At 34.2% G+C, this 17,713-nt stretch overlaps 2 protein-coding genes across 6 annotated transcripts in view; one reads left to right on the forward strand and one right to left on the reverse strand.

Moving 5' to 3' along the window:
- The window catches only part of LOC136341163 (5-hydroxytryptamine receptor-like), a 142,423-nt gene extending 127,437 nt beyond the window's left edge, over positions 1-14,986 (forward strand). For all 5 annotated transcript variants that reach the window (XM_066286116.1, XM_066285869.1, XM_066286209.1 and 2 more), the window contains 3 exons: positions 3,782-4,010; positions 4,061-4,205; positions 10,165-14,986. In XM_066286116.1, coding sequence (XP_066142213.1) covers positions 3,782-4,010; positions 4,061-4,205; positions 10,165-10,682 — 892 coding nt within the window. In that variant the 3' untranslated portion in view covers positions 10,683-14,986. The remainder of the gene's footprint in view (positions 1-3,781; positions 4,011-4,060; positions 4,206-10,164) is intronic.
- Positions 14,987-15,091: 105 nt separating this feature from the next.
- On the reverse strand, positions 15,092-17,542 carry LOC136343006 (uncharacterized). The gene is made up of 5 exons (XM_066289399.1): positions 17,382-17,542; positions 17,284-17,316; positions 16,435-17,220; positions 16,266-16,310; positions 15,092-15,219 (listed from the first exon to the last, which is right to left on the reverse strand). The coding sequence occupies exons 1-5, from the start codon at positions 17,449-17,451 to the stop codon at positions 15,185-15,187; spliced, it is 969 nt and encodes a 322-aa protein (XP_066145496.1). The 5' UTR covers positions 17,452-17,542; the 3' UTR covers positions 15,092-15,184.
- Positions 17,543-17,713: the final 171 nt, after the last annotated feature.

The following is a 17,713-nucleotide window of genomic DNA, read 5'->3' on the forward strand; positions in this document are numbered from 1 at the left end:
TATTGTTATTCCTTTCGAGAGATAGTCAATCAAAATTATCCCACAAACAACTCAAAAAATGGACGCCATCACCTTTAGTGCATGTGGAACAATTTTCGCCTTTTTTCGAGCCGATTCCCCCCTTTGAGTTCATTGTTTTGATTGCTCTTTCGCCTCAGGTGTGAAATGATGGACCCATGTTTCATCCATGGTTATGAATCGACGCAAAAACTCGGCTTTATTGTTGCGAAACTTTGCCAAGCACTCTTTTGAAACATTCTCACGGCGCTGTTATTGTTCAATTGTGAGCAATTGCGGGACTCATCTTGCGCACAGCTTTCTCATATCCAATTGTTCGGTCAAAATGCGATGTACAGTACTCCGAGAAATTCCCATTTTCCAGTACAGTTTTGTGAATTTCCGCCATAACACGTAGAGGGGTTAGATCTGGCCTGTCATTGAGCCGACCACTCAGCAAAATTCGTTTTGGCAGCTCGTACGAGCACACTAAAACTCTGCCACTTAATATTTTAGAGTGTTTAAGGAACGATTAGATTCCCCCAGAATAGAATCTAATTTTGCGTTGATGCTAGATGGGCCAAGATCCTTTCAAATGAACGTAGTAAATCTGAACAAAATCTCCAAGAGCATTCACTAAAGACGGCTCCAGAACGAACACAAATCAACGTAGAACTTTAAACATATATTTTTTTAAGTTAGATCTTTGTGATATAAGCAAATTTTTAATAAAAAACCGCTACCTATACGGCAGGTCGGGTAGTTCTGGAATTATCTTTGTAAATAAGCAAACCTTTGAGCATCTAATCGGTGGAGAAAAATATTTCACGATAACTCTTTATATAACAAAATCCGATAAATTAATTAAGACGGAAATTTGAACAAACCTAAAATTAATTTCCTCGAAATGCGTCAGCAAGGATTGCTGAACCTTTTTGTGTTTAATGTCATATTTCATAAATGACGTCATGTAAGAGGAGAAAATTCAATTTATCTTCGTTGGGGCCTTGTAATGAAATATCTTCTAATCTCACTACCCACCTTTTAAAAGCAATATATTTTATGAGTTTTAGTGAGAAGGAACAAATTTCTACTAAATATATTAGAAGGAGGATTTGTCGCAAAAATTCTCCTTTAGGACTCCGTTATGGATTAATGCATGTTCCATAACCGGAACAAAGTATGATCATAAATAACCAGCGGAAAAAACTACTACCGATTTTAATGGTGTTGAAAAGGTTTGTGGAGCCGTTTTATCTGATTTTTAGATTTTCCGGGAAAATGAAAATACCTGCAAGTTGTGCTCAGACAATGGCCAGCTGCCCCTCCGACAGTGATGTATTGATATGTATGTACCTACTAGCAACGTCAGAATACTGAAATTTCTATTGTACGCTTTAAATTAAAATATGTTGCCCTGGAGGGAATGTTTTGATATATTTTTCCAAAAGAAAGGTCGTTGACGAATGCATTTTTTGAAGTTTTAAATGTAAATTGTTGCCAGGTGCATAGACTAACGTGAAAGCTAAGGTGTGTGTAAATCCCCGTAGGGGAGACCATATTAAAAACTGACTCAATTGCATGCTGTCGGCATTGGAGAGAAGTCCATAAAAAGTGCATATAGGATAAAGAGTATTAGAGAGACGACCAAAAGTCCCGCATAAATTCGTTAAAAATTGAAGGAAATGTTTTTTATGAAAATGCAGGAACAAGTCAAGTAATGTTTTTATTTGTCCTGTGAGTCCATAGAGGTGAGGTCAGGCGATCTAACGGGCACCTTTAGTTGACATGTTGCGCAAATGTTTCGATAACAGTTAAATTTAGAAATGGGTATGTTACACTAAATATGTTCAGAATTTCTTAAAAAAACTAAAAATGTCGTAATGTACATAGGGTTCCGTAAAAAAAAATTGAAAAAGTACATTTATATACTACATAGGTAACTCTGGACACATGTCTGCTACGTCAAAAAATTCCCAACTAAAAACATATTTGACGTGTTCCAACATTTTCATGAAAGATATTTCGTTCAATTTTAACACATTTATGTTGAACTTTTAGTCCTCTATGTATGATGAAAGCCAAACGCCTGAAGAGATGATTTTGCGGATCACATCCGACAAAAAAATCGCATACATAAGGATCCGGTTTTTAAACACTTAACAAATAATTCTGTAGGGTTACGTAACTAACCCTGCGCTTTAGTTTCGTGTCTAGTCATTTTGTAAATATGCGTTAAGTTTAAGTTCGATAAGGGTTAGACAGTAGGAATTACGTTTAAGATAGATATACCCCCTGAGGCACGGCACTGGTAGGCATTGGCTAGAGCATGAGAATTTCCCATGCCATGCCCTGTCGATGTTGGAAATCCCCGCAATAGACCTTGTCGGTCCCACAGCTGCAGTTCCAATTCCCAGTTAAGACGCCATGGTTTGATGCGGCAAATGGTGCAGATGGCACCCTGGCCAAAGTACGCCCATGGTTTATCACCATGGGTGTTGGTACTTAAGGATGGACAAGGACATGGAGGGCTCTCTTTTTTCTCGCCTTTGTTTTTTTGGGGTACGGTCGGTCACTGTAACGCAGTCGTCGTGTCCGCACTCATCAAATTCATAAGTCACTCTATCATTCTCTGTATATTCAGTATTATTAAACGTAAACTTGTATACCTTCTCTCTGACTTGTGATTTCATTACAAAGATATAACCAACATCATATATTTAAAGTAGTATCAAAACCCCTGATGCTACAATTCTTTCCCCTATTTTCAATGATATGTTTGTTAAAGTTGCGACTTTCCAATTTCGCATTGCAAAAACTTAAGCACATCAGGTAAAATAGAATAAAATTTATCACGAAGCACTTATTCTGCGCTCTAATATTGCCTGAAAACTTAATTAGAAGTGTTTAAAGTCATGAATAGATCTTTAGCACATTGTATCACCTACGCTCCTCTTCGACGTGTGTAAGCAAGTTACAAACCGACGACTCAGGAAAATTCAGGAAAAAGCCATGCAATAATTTCCTTGAAGTTAAGGAAAATGCTGTTTAGTTTTATACATACATAAAAAACGAGAAAATGAATTGTATTTTTTGTTTGCTAATTTCGAACAAACATCGAACTAGCATGTAATAGTCACTTGCATTTTAATGGCCTTTTATAAAAGGTCTTTTTTGAGAAAGGTGTTTAACAATGTTTACCAACGAACGGTATGTTGATATAATCTTTATTTATGGATTTGCTAACGATAATGCGTTTGAAGCAGTTACGGAATATGAACGTCGTTTTCCAGAATGGCACATTTCACGGCACACGGAGTTTTCCTCGTAGAGCAATTGGTATTCGAGATCTTATTAAAAATGAAAATCTTGACGAAGACATTATCATATATGAGATATAATCTAATGATGTAATTCTGTACTGCATAAACCGATTCGTTATGGTCTTAATATACTAAAGCGGAATCTTTCTTATGCTAAAATATTTCAATTAAAAATTACCTCCAAAAATATTCAAAACAGAACGCGAATCCATATAGAAATTACGCAAATGTAAATTTACAGGATCAAACAGTGAATTAAAAAATTCCTGTTCTACATCGCTCTAAAGAGTGCTCTTGCATGAACAAAGTCTCAACCGCTCTTCCAATATCCCATACCGAACCTCTCGTTTAACGAATTCCAATTTCAGTACAAATAACACAAGAGAACATCCGTCCTTTCATCTGAAAGGCAATTTCTAATTTCGTATCGTTTTTACGTCAAATAATCTTTTCTCTTCCAGATACTGGGCAGTGACGAATGTCGAATACATCCACCACAGGACCTCAAAGAGAATAGGCATGATGATTTTCATTATTTGGGTCGTGTCGTTTTTGGTTTGCATCGCTCCACTGCTCGGATGGAAAGATCCCCAGTGGAATGACCGAATACGAAACAAGCAATGTTTGGTCAGTCAGGATTTGTATTATCAGATATTCGCAACTGCCTCGTCCTTCTACCTGCCCCTGTTGGTGAGTGACCAACAATAATATGAGTTTGATAAACCTAAGAACGTTCCCAGGTGATTCTGATTCTCTACTGGAGAATATTTCAAACGGCACGAAAACGCATAAGGAGAAGACGGATGATGAATCCTACTCAACAAACTGAGAAGAATCCTGCTATCAGCGGAATCGCTGGAGGATTAGCCGCAGCGAGTGGCACAGGTAACCCCTAGCTACATTCTGTTTTATTCATATTTAGGCATCCCCTATTTCGTCTTTAAAAGTACTTCATAAAAATCGTCGCAAATATTTAATAACAGGTAAAACAGCGTGAGTTTTGTGAATTCAAAAGCTGCTTGAAAATTCGAAAAAATACAGGTCCGCATTTGAAAAAAATTGTGTTTAAATACTGCATACCCATTTAAGGAACGAAAGGGCAAATATGACGAATAAAATAATTTCCAGGAAAAGATAGAAAAGTGTCCTAAGAATGTATTATTGGTTTTTGAAGATGATGAACAATAATATCAAAAAAAAAATAAAAACGGATACTTCCGAAAATAATCGAAATTGGTTTCGTTTCTTTTAATCACGTTCTGAACACCTGCTTTGCCCCAATTTAACCAAAACCCCATATCATATAATTACGGCAGTAGCAGTGCCACTGCATTCATTCTTGCAACACTACATAGACTCCATAAAATTGACATACAAAAGTGCAAACTATGAACCTTTGAAATTGAGAAATATTCGAAATTTTATATAATCGAACCTGCGGATATACTCAGCTACTCAGTACTACACTACAACATCGAATGTTACTGTACAGAAGTTATTTACTGTTTTTATGGACAGGTTTTTATGAATTTGGCAAAGCTCGGAACAAGAAAAGCAACATCAGCTGATTTTCTAAAAATGACCCCTATCTGAAATCTATAAATTCCCTCACGAAAGCACTGCAAGTCCCTAGATAGGCTAACCGTATTAAAAGTTCCGATTCAGATCCTTCCGGCGATGACAACACGCCTTTTATAAACCTTTTAACGTTTCTTTCGTTCTGCACTTCACACATTTTACATATTCACCTTCAATACATTTTAGTTTTTTTAGTTAACTGTACCAAAGACAGCGATAAATTTGTTACTGAAAGGTTAACAAGGGATTTTCGTCCGAAACCTGAATAAAGGATGAATGCTGTTAAATACCAATGACTTACCGCAAATTAACCTTTAGTAATGATAATGAAAATCATGTGGAGAAAATTTCGACCTTTAATCTCGGTCAATGGGGAGACTCAAAAGAGGAATATCAAAGTGCTTCACACATTTTGCATATTCACTTTCCGTTGAGTTTTAGACAGCTGTTCTGAGGACGATGACAAATTTATCACGGAAACGTTAACTAAGGATTTTCGTATGATAGTAAAGGATAAACGTTTGCCTCGGTTAGTTTTAACCGAGACTAGTGTGAAACTTCACCGTTCCAACAACCCCCGCTCGTACGTAAATCACCAATCCGCTTTAAACACACAGAGGATAAATGAAATAAGAAGATATATTTTAAGAACTGATTTTACAGCCGAAAATATGAAGAAAAACTGGTATAAGCATGGGTCTGCAAAAGCCTCTTAAGAGAGTTACGACTATTCGAAGATCTCCCCTAAGGTATGAGGAATGGCGCACGCAACTAGAAGGGAACTGCATTTACTTAACATATTCCTATATCCTTTAACTTTTATAGTAATTCGACATCGGAATATAACTTCTTATTATGTCTCTAAATTACGTAAAAAAGGTACTTTTGATAAATTATCGTTCGAAGAACCGTTTAATAGATATGCCGGTTTAAAAGAAGCATTGCAAGGTAAGAAGCTCAAATCGGAGAGTGAATTTGTCTAGCGAAACAAAACTTTTTTTTCATAGAATGTATAAAGCGATAACAAAGCTTAAAAAATCAATAAAATATTTCTCTGCCCAGTTTTGCTCCTACCTTGCAACGTTTCCTTTAAAGCGACATTTCTCTTAAACGGTCCGTCCTACGACAATTTATCAAGAGTACCTTTTCTACGTAATTTCAGACAAGAAATCATATTCCAATGACAAATTTTCATAAACGTTAAAGGATACAGGAATATTTTTAATAAATGTATCTCCTCCCTGGTTTCGCACGCCTTTTTGCATTTCTTGGACGCCACCTTGGAACGGTCGTAACTCGTTTGGAAGGTTTTTGCGCGCCCATACCAACTTTTTTTCATATTTTCGAACATTAAATCGGTACTCAAAATAGGTACTATTTCATTTACACCCTCTATAGAACAAATCTACCTTTACCTGGTCCGAAACTTATAAAGCCCTTATATTATCCCACAGGTCTCTCTTTATCTAAACACCAATTTCCTCCAAAGTTTTCCAGACAAACACGAATAGATCAGGGATTTAGACACTGAGAGTAATAATAGGCATTCAATAGCACACAATAGGGATTCAAACCGAAATGAGTATGTCTTTATTGCATCTTAGGAACAGACAAAAGGAAACGACAAAATCAATTTAACTTATCTTAGCTTGCTCTACATTTCCTTTCGTCTATTTTAGGCGAATTTAATCGGTTTGGTGACCGTTTGACTCGTTGCCGTTTGGTTAGGCCCTCTCGGTTTCTCCGCTTCTGGATTAACTTAAATTGGTTTTTACCTTCGAGTACTTTGGCATTTGAAGATTTTTGGCCCTTTCGGGGATATTGTCATGAAAGACCAAGAGAAATCAGTAAATAGGCTCGTTTGTGTTTCGTGTGCGTTCAAAACGCTTTGAGAACAACCTTTCTGTAAAAAAAAAAAATAAAGCATTTCAAGATGGATTAGATCGGGTTGGATCCGATTGGTTCCGGTTAGGGGACACCCCTATGTTTCGAAGAATTAATCTCTTCACGACTTACTTTGAATATTCTGAAATTTTGTCATACCGGTGGTAAAGTGTTTAAACGGGGTTTGTGAAGCGTCAGCAAAATTTAAGTAAGTTTCAAGAGGCGTGATCCAAACGTGCAGTTCTGAGAATTAGCAATAATAATCGAGAGGTGCATCATTTAATTCAGATTGAAAAAAAAAGGAAAAAGTAAGTTGAACGAGTTGGGCCACACTGATGAACTGTACGCTATTTTTTTTTAAGTCAGTTTACCTGCTCATTTCCGATTCAAGTTATAGACTCATAATTCTAAAGTTTTTTCATAAGAAAACTCTACTTCTCAATAGATACTCTTATTTCACTGAACTTTTCCCTCTTTGAACTTAAATATTATATAAACTTTCTTCAACTTGCCTCAATACCTCAATTCGATCTTCTACGTCTCTGGTCTTCACAGGTAAAGTCCGAAACTCTAAGATTTATTAAGACATATTTCTGCGATTTATTTATTTATAAGTCTTTGACAACCTCCTAATTAAAAATTTGGCGAGTGCTACTGTTACCCAAAGGGAATTGAATTTAACGATGAAATTAGAGAGATACATAGAAACCCAAAATTTCCACATAAATTCGTTAAAAATTGAAGGAAATATCTTTCATGAAAATGTTGGAACACGCCAAATGTTGTTTTTTTGTTGCACATTTTTTGACGTAAAAGGCTTATATACGCGACTTTCCATGTAGTAACTAAATATACTTTTTAATTTTTTTTCTTATGGAATTCCAGGTATGGTGTAACTTTTTTAGTTTTTTTCGAAAAACTGAACATATTTCATCTAACGTACCCATGTACCTAAATGCACCAGTTATTGAAGTATTTACACAATATGGGAATTAAAGTGGCCTGCTAAATCCCCTGACCTCAACCCTATGAACATTTTTTTTATAGGGTTATCTAAAACATAGAGTGTATTTAAATAAACGCAACAATATATAGGAGTTAAAAACTAAAATTACTCAAGAAGCTCAGCAAATACCTTCTAGAATGATAAAAAAAGTTTTTGAGGAATTTGTATAGCGATCCTCCCACTGTCAGGTTAGTTCATATTAGAACTAAGTTAACAGGGCAGAGTTCGAAAAATTAAAACATTCGGTTATAATAGTTTGTAATGTTATTTTTTGAGTATTAATATTTCTATCGTTATTTCTATTTTTTATTATTTTTTTCGAAAACTGTTGAATTCAGACATGAGTATGTTACGTGAAATATGTTCAGGTTTTTTCAAAGTCTCAAAGAGCTCAAATGCAGTCATAATATATATAAGGTCATTCACAGTGAGTGTCCTATTAAAAATTTACGAGATTCTAATATGGCTAGAGATCTGAAATTTTGGATACTGATGTAATGGAGTTTGATCTGTTGAATTAAAACATTGGTATCGTTGCTACGTTAACAGATCTATGTGTAACTGACAACAACTTTGTTATTTTAAATGGCACACCCTGTATTTTATTACATTTTCGAATTTCCCGGAAGATTTAAACCCCAGATGATCTATCATATGCAATAGCTATGATAAACCGGTTTCGAAATAAATATTAGAATCTTTGAGAGTAAAAGGCACCACTTATTTGTTGATTCGGTTAGGAGGTGGTTATGGGTTAACAACGTAGAATAAACGAAATTGTAACATCCTTTATAATAAACTAGATCTACGTAATATAAATAAAATTAGAGATTTTGCTGACAATATTTATAAAAAAATTATAAAAAAATATTTGCCAATATCTCAAAAACAACTGAAAACAATTATATTAATGTATAATACTTTTCGATAGATAATTTATTGATTTTTCAGATGACATCCAAAAATATAGGGTGTTGTATTTAAGATTCTCATTTAATGCTCATACTTATATCCTTCTAATATCGCACTAATTTTTACACGCCCTGCATGTAAATTTAAAAAATATATAATGTTAAAAGATCAAAAAAATTAATAAGAGTCTGTAGCTCAAATTTCAACTCTCTAACTGTGATAGCTGAAAAGACATGCGCTTTTCAATTTAGAGCTGTTTGTTGCCAAATCAGTCAAAAAAATAATTTATTTCGAAAACGGTTCATCATAGCTGTGGCATATGATAGATAAACTGGGATTTAAATCTTCGGGAAAATTCGAAAATGTAATAAAATACAGGGTGTGCCATTTAAAATAACAAAGTTGTTGTCAGTTACAAATGGATCTGTCAACGTCGCAACGATACCAATATTTTAATTCAACAGATCAAACTTCATTACATCAGTAACCAAAATTTCAGATCTCGAGCTATATTAGAACCGCGTAAAATTTGAATAGGACCCCGTGAATGACCCTGTATAGAGTTCCATAAGAAAAAAATGAAAAATTATATTGATTTACTATATTAGTAACAGTCTACACGTGTTTCAGCATTTTCATGAAAAATATTTTGCTTCAACTTTAGCGAGTTTTTACGGGACTTTTGGCACTCTACATATGTCACAATGTGCAGACGTTGAACTCATTTCACATGGCTGTTTCACACTTTATTTTTCCTTTTTGTTGCAAGAGATTTAACTATAAGGTCAATAAAACTATAATTTTTAAGAACTTTTTCCGAATTTCCTCTATCAACCCATCGTCCGTGGCTCTAATCTTTAAAAGTAAAATTTTAAATTTCTAGTTTTTGTAATTTTCATAAGGATGCTACAAATTTTGAATAACGACTAAGTTTTGCATATTACACGCATTATGAACTGAAATTTGTCTTATATCCCTCTATCATGCACGCCCCAAGGTTGGCATTAACCGGCTAAAAAGCACACAGCTTAATACTTCTTGTCGTTAGTTGATACAGATGCTTCAGAAAATGCCAGCTTTGCAGCAACTTGACTCTTAATATGTCTCAAGAAATGCTTGAGAAGGCGATGAACTTTTATCTTTCCGGCCTAAAAATTATAAACCCTGCAATATAGAATTTTCCGCAAGACTCTAATCTTTTAATAGCACCATTAAATTTTAGAGCAATTTGAGCGAGCTGCCGAATAATTAAAACTTTAATGATGAAGCTCGGAATTGCATAGTTTTTGTTTGTAATTGTAAAAGTTTTCGGCAAGGCCCATGCGAATGAGTTTTTAGTCACCGATAAACGTCTTGTATTTGCCTTAGAAGTCGATATTCATCATTTTCGTTTCGGTCAGATTATCATTATTATAGATTTTATTTTTCTTCGTTTGTTTCGAATCAGAAAAAAAATTATTTCAGGGGGAATTGCTGCAGCAGTGGTTACAGTCATTGGTAGACCATTGCCTACCATCTCGGAGGCAACCACCACCACCGCTTTTACTAACGTCTCTTCCAACAACTCTAGCCCAGAAAAGACGTCATTTGCCAACGGTTTAGAAGCAGATCTTCCCACAACCACTGGAGATTCTTGCCTCACCTACCAGTCTCAACATCATCCAGTGAAAAGAAAAGCTCGCGATGGAGTGGACTCAAAGCGCGAGCGCAAAGCGGCTAAAACTCTCGCAATCATCACCGGCGCGTTCGTGCTTTGCTGGTTGCCATTCTTCATAATGGCTGTGATCATGCCCATCAACGCTCAGATCTTCAAGAAATACATGGTGTCCATTTTCCTGTGGTTGGGGTATTTCAATTCAACGCTCAATCCAATCATCTACACGATATTTAGTCCAGAATTCCGACATGCATTTAAAAAAATTTTGTGCGGGAGAAATTATGCACGTCGCAACCGCCATTTTGGGGTACGTGGCCTTGCATGATGGCGGCCAAGTGGTCGCATGCCTTCGGATAGTGAGCCGCCGGTGGCGGCTCGTTTGGCGGCCATTGTGGCGGCGCCGGCCGTCGGAACTGGGCCCAAGAACGTCACTTTTAAGTGTGACTGATCCGAAGACAAACGACCACGTAACGTGGTTTCTCCTATAGTGGAATATGAAAGCAGCAGCAGTAACGAAAGAGTAGTACTAGAAATGAAAATGATCAATGACTTTTAAAGATCACTCCCTAATGTGGATTGTTCGGAGATACCTGGAGACACGAGAGATACTTACATTAGGTTCTAAATCGGAGAGTTTCAAACGTATCACTGAAATTTAATGCCAAAATTACTATTTGAACTTTTGTTCTATCTTCTATGGTGATCGCAACATAGTACCATAGCAACATGGAATATTTTTCAAAAACACCCTGTATTTCTAAACTCAATCAAGTTTTTCTCTAAAGTTGGACCTGAGATTGTGCAATCAGGTTTCACCTCTCGATTATCTTTTTGCCAATACTCCCTAAATCCATCGAAAAGACGCCTTTATGCATATATTTTGGAAACTCTGTACAAAAATTGGTACTTATTACCGACATCAAGAGGGGGGGCATAAAATATTGAATCTAACCATATTGTAACGAAACTTCTTCGATTAACCCAATCTAACCTGAACTAACTTAGAGCAAAACGTAACTTTTTTCTTTCACCTTCAACTACCCAAAAGGTAAATATACCTTTGTAAGTTCGACTTTAGACGATCGCTGAGATATATCTGAGAATAATGAAGACTTAGATAATAATAAAGTACATTGCATTAGGAGACTTTGTACCTCGTACGATTTCCGAAATTTACAAGCAGTGCCTTATTTTGGACACCACGTAGACCCAAAATTGTCCAGTCTAGGCCTTGGTTTTGGCCCATAAAGGCATCTCCTCCCATTCTACGCTTTAGCAAATTTTCCATTGATTTTATGTTTCCTTCTGAAGTTCGAGTCTTACATCTTCTGTGCAGTTAGATGCAGTAGGACTAGAGCTGCTCATGATATTTGTGTATGTATGATAAGTATATTTCTATTTTAAATAGATCAACCGCGTCATAAGTTACTACGTACAATACGAAGGTATCTCCGAATAGAGTATCGTCCATATTCTGTATCAATATCCGAATTCTTCTTTAACCTTAAGGCCTGTAGTACGCCTTGTAAGAATACTACAAGAACATTGAGTTAATTATCAAAATAATTAAAACTCGTACATGTGAAAAAGTTTTTATTAATAAAACCTGATAATAGGAATGCCATGCCTAACCCGAACTAACCTGAACTTCTTTTTCCTCTTTTCTCTGTGTATAATTTGCTACATTTTTATTTTTTGTGAAAAATTAATGTCTTGTTAAGAAATTAGCTTAAAGAGGGTAGGCTAGAAAATACGTATTATTCCTGTACCTAACTGTAAATGCAATATGGTCATTTTGTACATAGTATCTAATTTGTTTTAATTTTTTTGTGAATTTTTACGATATCTCCGCCAAATGGGCTTTCTATTTTGTACAAATGAAACAATACTATTCATTTACTGCATTGATTAATGTTAAATTTGTCGGTTTGTAATTCTAAGACAATAAAGGCCCAATTATCGATTCGCAATAGAGCACTTTGCCAGAAACATACCTCATAAGATTGTCGACTTCCCTAATGAACTGCATCATCTTTGCACGAATGATTTTATTTCACTATGTTCATTCCACTGCATAGAGAAAAATAAACCAAGTGCAAAGCTTTCAATCATACAGTCTGTATATAAAAATTAGATGCAGCTTCAAGACTGCCAATAAATCTCAAAGAACGATACGTTGCTGGCAAAATAAACTTCATATTAGTAATTCGGCCTTTAATTACTGTACCTCCTATTATAAGATATTGATATACCTCTATTTCAATAAAACTAAGAGTGAAACCAAAATTAGATACAATTTTTGATGTGGCAAGGTGATGAGAAGTTCTAGTCTCTCTTTTTTGGATTAATAACGATTTACTATATTTTCATTTTCAGTTCATACAACTCGAAAACAGATCGCGTTATATGCTGTAATCTACAGAGTATAATCCATATTGAGTCCTCAGCAACTGCAGGTCATTTATTACAAAAATTTATCTTTTTATTTTGTATTTTATCTGTTACAATTTTTCAGATTTTGGTAATGAGTTTCAATTTTTAAAATACCTATAAGATTTGTCCCTGTAAATATATATCTCCCTTTGGCTTAATTCCAAGCATACATGTGGACCTTAGAGGCTCCCAAAGCCCCAAGTATTACCTAAATATCTCGGTAACCATGCGACCGTAACTGCAAATAAGAGCGCTGAAATGTGAACATTGACTATGTATATCAAACATTTTAATGTGGATCTAGATTGCATCAACTACTTTGAAGCATATTAATGACTCAAATATACAAAACAGTATATGAAATAAATATAGGAAATTAAGAATATAACATTTTGTAAAATTTTAGATATATTTTAGTCAGTAAGCTAAATTGGTCTTTGTTGTCAAATGTTAAAGTGTATAAAAAAAATTACAAGCTACACAATGTGTAAGTTATGTTAGCTCAAACTTTATAATGTTTATAGACCAAGTGTTTCAATCTCTTGATATATTTTCATTTTTATTAACAAAATTGATTCGTGAGCTCTTCACTTTGTGAATTTGAGTTAGTCACCGTTTATATGAAACTGATGAAAATCAATTGAAAAACTCTCCACTATAGTTTTTTTTATGGAAAATATTACTTTTCTTCTTGAGTTTCGGAGAGAAGATTTCAATTTTTCTTTCTATGCTGACTTTAAACTTAGTAAAATTTATCATCTATTCAGGTTCCAAAGTGCAAATTTTAATGATTTCGAAAATGTATATAATTTCGCTTATAAATAATATAAAACGTCTAGTTCCTAAATTTCAATTCTGAACTTTTTCTTGTATGGAAACATTAATTGCAATTACTGTGTGTAACTCTGAACAAAAAATGAAAATCATTGAGCAACGAATATTTGTTCCACAAAAATCAAATCAGGTTTCGCTAGTAACTGCATAAGGAACACAAATTTACCCAAAAATCTGAAATCTATTTTCTGTGATATGCATCTGTAAAAATCAATCAACTATTAGATTAAGAGATTTACACTGTAATAAACTTTCATTGAACATTTTTAACTCCGTATTTTTATGCTTATTCGATGAAAGTTTCTTGCATTACGCCTGTACATAAGGCATAGACTCCGCTGAGTATTATTAAGAAGTAATTCGAGATATGCATATAAAAATGGGAAACTGAGAATTTTTGCGATGTGTAAGTAGTGTACCTATGCATATAGATAGACAATATAATATTCCTAAAATTATTAAAACGCAATAAATAGATGTATGTTGTGTAATATAAAAGTTTATAATGTTATAAAGCTATGTAGTAGAGAACCAAAAACATAATGTGATGTACAATCATTTACAGGGAAAGCAATGGGCCGCTATTTACTTTTTCCCCAAGCTACAGGGTATTTCATTTACAAAAAAAAACACTCAAAGTCACCACATTAGGTTATTATGACTGGAAAGAAGTCTTATTCCGATTTTACCTGCTACTAAATAACTACCATGTGTAATTTTCCACCAAATAATTTTATCAAGACACTAAAACTTTGGCACTTAAGCTGTAATTCACCTAAGCACTCATGCTTATCACAATCAAAATTAGCCACTCCTTGTTCTATTTAATTAATGTTTTGCTGTTTTTTCATTCGTCACAAAACCATTGTCCAATCCACTTGCAAAAATGAAGATAAGTAACTTATTTTTGTACCAATACCTCAAGGTTACTAGAATTAATGTATATTTTGGCCTACGAGGTTTCTAAAATTGTTATAAATCGCCTTGTATAAATGCTAAAAAAATATACAGAAAGTTGACAAAATTTGCTTCTTGTCTTGGGCCAGGCAAAGTGCCTTAGAATATGTAAAAAGCACTAATCAAAAAGGTAAAAAGTGCTGGAAAGTGCTCGACACTGCACTTTTCAGGTGACAAAAAGCGGATTTTGTGGACAGTAAAATGGATGTAGATATCAGCTAGAGGAATAGAAGTAACAATAAATATAATGTAAAATATGAATATTGTTAATTTCATATTATTATCATATCTAAGTTGAGCCATAGGTATGATAACAGTACCATTTAGATGTGAACTTTTTTAATGCAGTTTTATTGTACGTAAGTTATAAAATATAATGTCAAATAAAATAAATCTTAATGTTGACTAATGAGCTATCATTTATTCGAAATAGTGTATTACTCCCAAAACTACTATTTTTTGAAAGGCTTATATCACTGCTTTAGTTCAGAAATTACACACTTAAACTGCTTTAACTTGAAAAACTGTTCATTTTATTGATTGACCATTACAATAGCCTACAGTAAACAGATCTTTTTAGCCTGCTCAATTCGCTTGCCAAGATCATTCGATGCTGCTAAATGGAGCTAGTGAAGAACCTGAAACGAGAAAACAATGAAAATATGATAGCTGCGATTTAACATGGTCATATGCCTATTTCGATTACTTATTTATACAGCGCACCTCTAAATTCTACCTCCTATTAACTTTTTAACTAATTATTATTTTTTTAATATTTCAAAGCAACATAAAATAGTATTTTTGACGTTTGCTCATTTTTTTGAAATGTTGGTTACGTAATCGGTAATACAAAATGGCCGATTTTTTTTAAATTGACTCATAGGTCAAGAAACACTTCAAATTTAAAGTCTTTCGAAACTACATTCAATGGTAGAGTTAAGTTTTCTTTCAATGAAAACTTCTTAAAAAATATATATATTTATTTAAAAAAAGTAAAAGTTACAATTTATGGCAAGACTATATTAAATGTACTAGCAATTAGACTAACGGATGATAGTAATAATAATAATGATCCTCCTATGCTAAATACCTGACTTTATATAATAAAAAGATGCTGAAACTGCTGAATTCCAGAACGTGTTTATGATTTTGTTTATACACGTGGTACGCGTGTTATTGGTTTATACGGGAAATGACCATATAATTGCACGTAAACAATAAAAAAAACTTGTTTGTAAATAGGAAATTGGTTTCTTTTCGATTTTATGCTCACAAACAGTCTATTGAATCCATAGTTTTGAAAGATATTTAATTTGAAATGTCACGTGATCGATGTCACAACAAATCGGCCATTTCGTACTACCAGTGACGTTAGTAATAGTAGAAAAATAAATACACGTCAAAAGATTATATTTTCGTCCTATTTAATGCTTAAACATTTTTTTTTATCTAAATTAGTTAACACGGGGAAAATTTAGAGCCGTACGGTATAATTTTATACGATTCATTTTCTACACTCTGAACTAATCTGACTAAGTGACAATGAGGATACTGACATTAAATCTTAATGGCAGCTCATAGCAGGAATGCAGAGTGGAGATTACGAAGTAAATTCTGTAGCCAATTTAAGAAGGGAGGATGAGAGAATGAAGATATCAAGATTAGACGATAAACAAGTACATACCTGTAGATTCGTAAATTTCTGAAACCGATTCTGAGGTAGACAATCCTGTAATGAGAAAAAATTTCGTTACAGAAAAAGTATTTACTACAAAACTCAATCCGCTGTAAACTCAAAAAACATACTTGAAAGCTCAATTGTCTCAAAATTTCCCAAAGATAATTTCACTCACCGTCAATTTTAATCTGAACATTGTCCGCTAAATTTACGAACCCTAATATCCTCAAAACGATCACTTTAACCTTCTCAATCCACATATTGAGCTGCCACTGCATATCTCCCGTTGGTGAAGAAGTTTTATCATTATATCCTCGACATCCATCCAAATCGCCATTTACCAAAGCATGCAAAGCGTTGGTCAATATCAGAAATCTACTGGACAAACCGTTTAAAATAGGCGTGAAGAAATCGTCATGTTTGGTCAATTCTTCACTGATGAATGTCCTTAGTGTGTTTATCTGAGTCCCAATTATAAGCTTAATCAAATGCTTGAAAGGCTTTATAATTTCCACGATGTTGCTTAGCACTGGTAGCTTAGTGATTTTCATGAATATCCTTCGTATGCCGCTAGTGCTTTTGAATATAGATTCAAGATTGCCCATAATGAGAGCGCTAATTTTTTCCACAATATTCCATACTATCGTAATAACTTTCAGAGTTAATTTCTGGACCAAATCTAAGACATTTTCAATGGTTTTTCCTTGGAGTACTCCTATTGCTACCAATTCATCCACGATTAACATTCCAGCCTGGTTGATTATGCCAATAATTGCTGTAGTAGAGTTTCCTCCAACCTGCTCCATTGTTATTACTGCGGTTGTTACAAATCTGAGCACTGTGCTCGTAATTATTTTGGGAAGTACTAGAAAATGTTTGACAAGATTTAATACTGTCGCTGGTAAGCGGAAGAAGCTTTCTCTGAATCCGTTAACGTGAATTTCTGCCTTAAACCCTTCCTCTATAGCAAAAAAAGAAAACTCAGAGGATGATTTTGAATGTAAAATATGTTATTTTTACTTACTATGGTTCTGATGATTGGTTATAGCATGACCATCTGTGAAACAAAGGAATAAACAGATATTTTAAGCTTTAAAACTTTGTCACATTTCATGAACCAACCTGCCCAAGGTATGGAAATTCCAATCGATAACACAACTACAAGCATAATTCGTTTTAAAGTCGTTCCCATTACGATTTTTGTCTTAGTTTACTTTTCACTGACACTAATAAAATTCAACATGAAAAGGGTCTAAAACTCTATACTGAGCATTAAAACAAATGCGTACGCTATTATAAGTATATTGAAAATGTCCATTAAATGATAAGAAATACGTATTGGACGTCAAACAATTAGTAAAAAGACTTGTTAACCCTTTAGTTATTAGTCATTATTAAAAGCTCACGATAAAAAGTAGGACCGTAATAATTTTATTAATACTAGTACATATTAA

This window comes from Euwallacea fornicatus, chromosome 1 (genome assembly GCF_040115645.1).
Source record: "Euwallacea fornicatus isolate EFF26 chromosome 1, ASM4011564v1, whole genome shotgun sequence".
NCBI classification, from domain to species: Eukaryota; Metazoa; Arthropoda; class Insecta; order Coleoptera; family Curculionidae; genus Euwallacea; species Euwallacea fornicatus.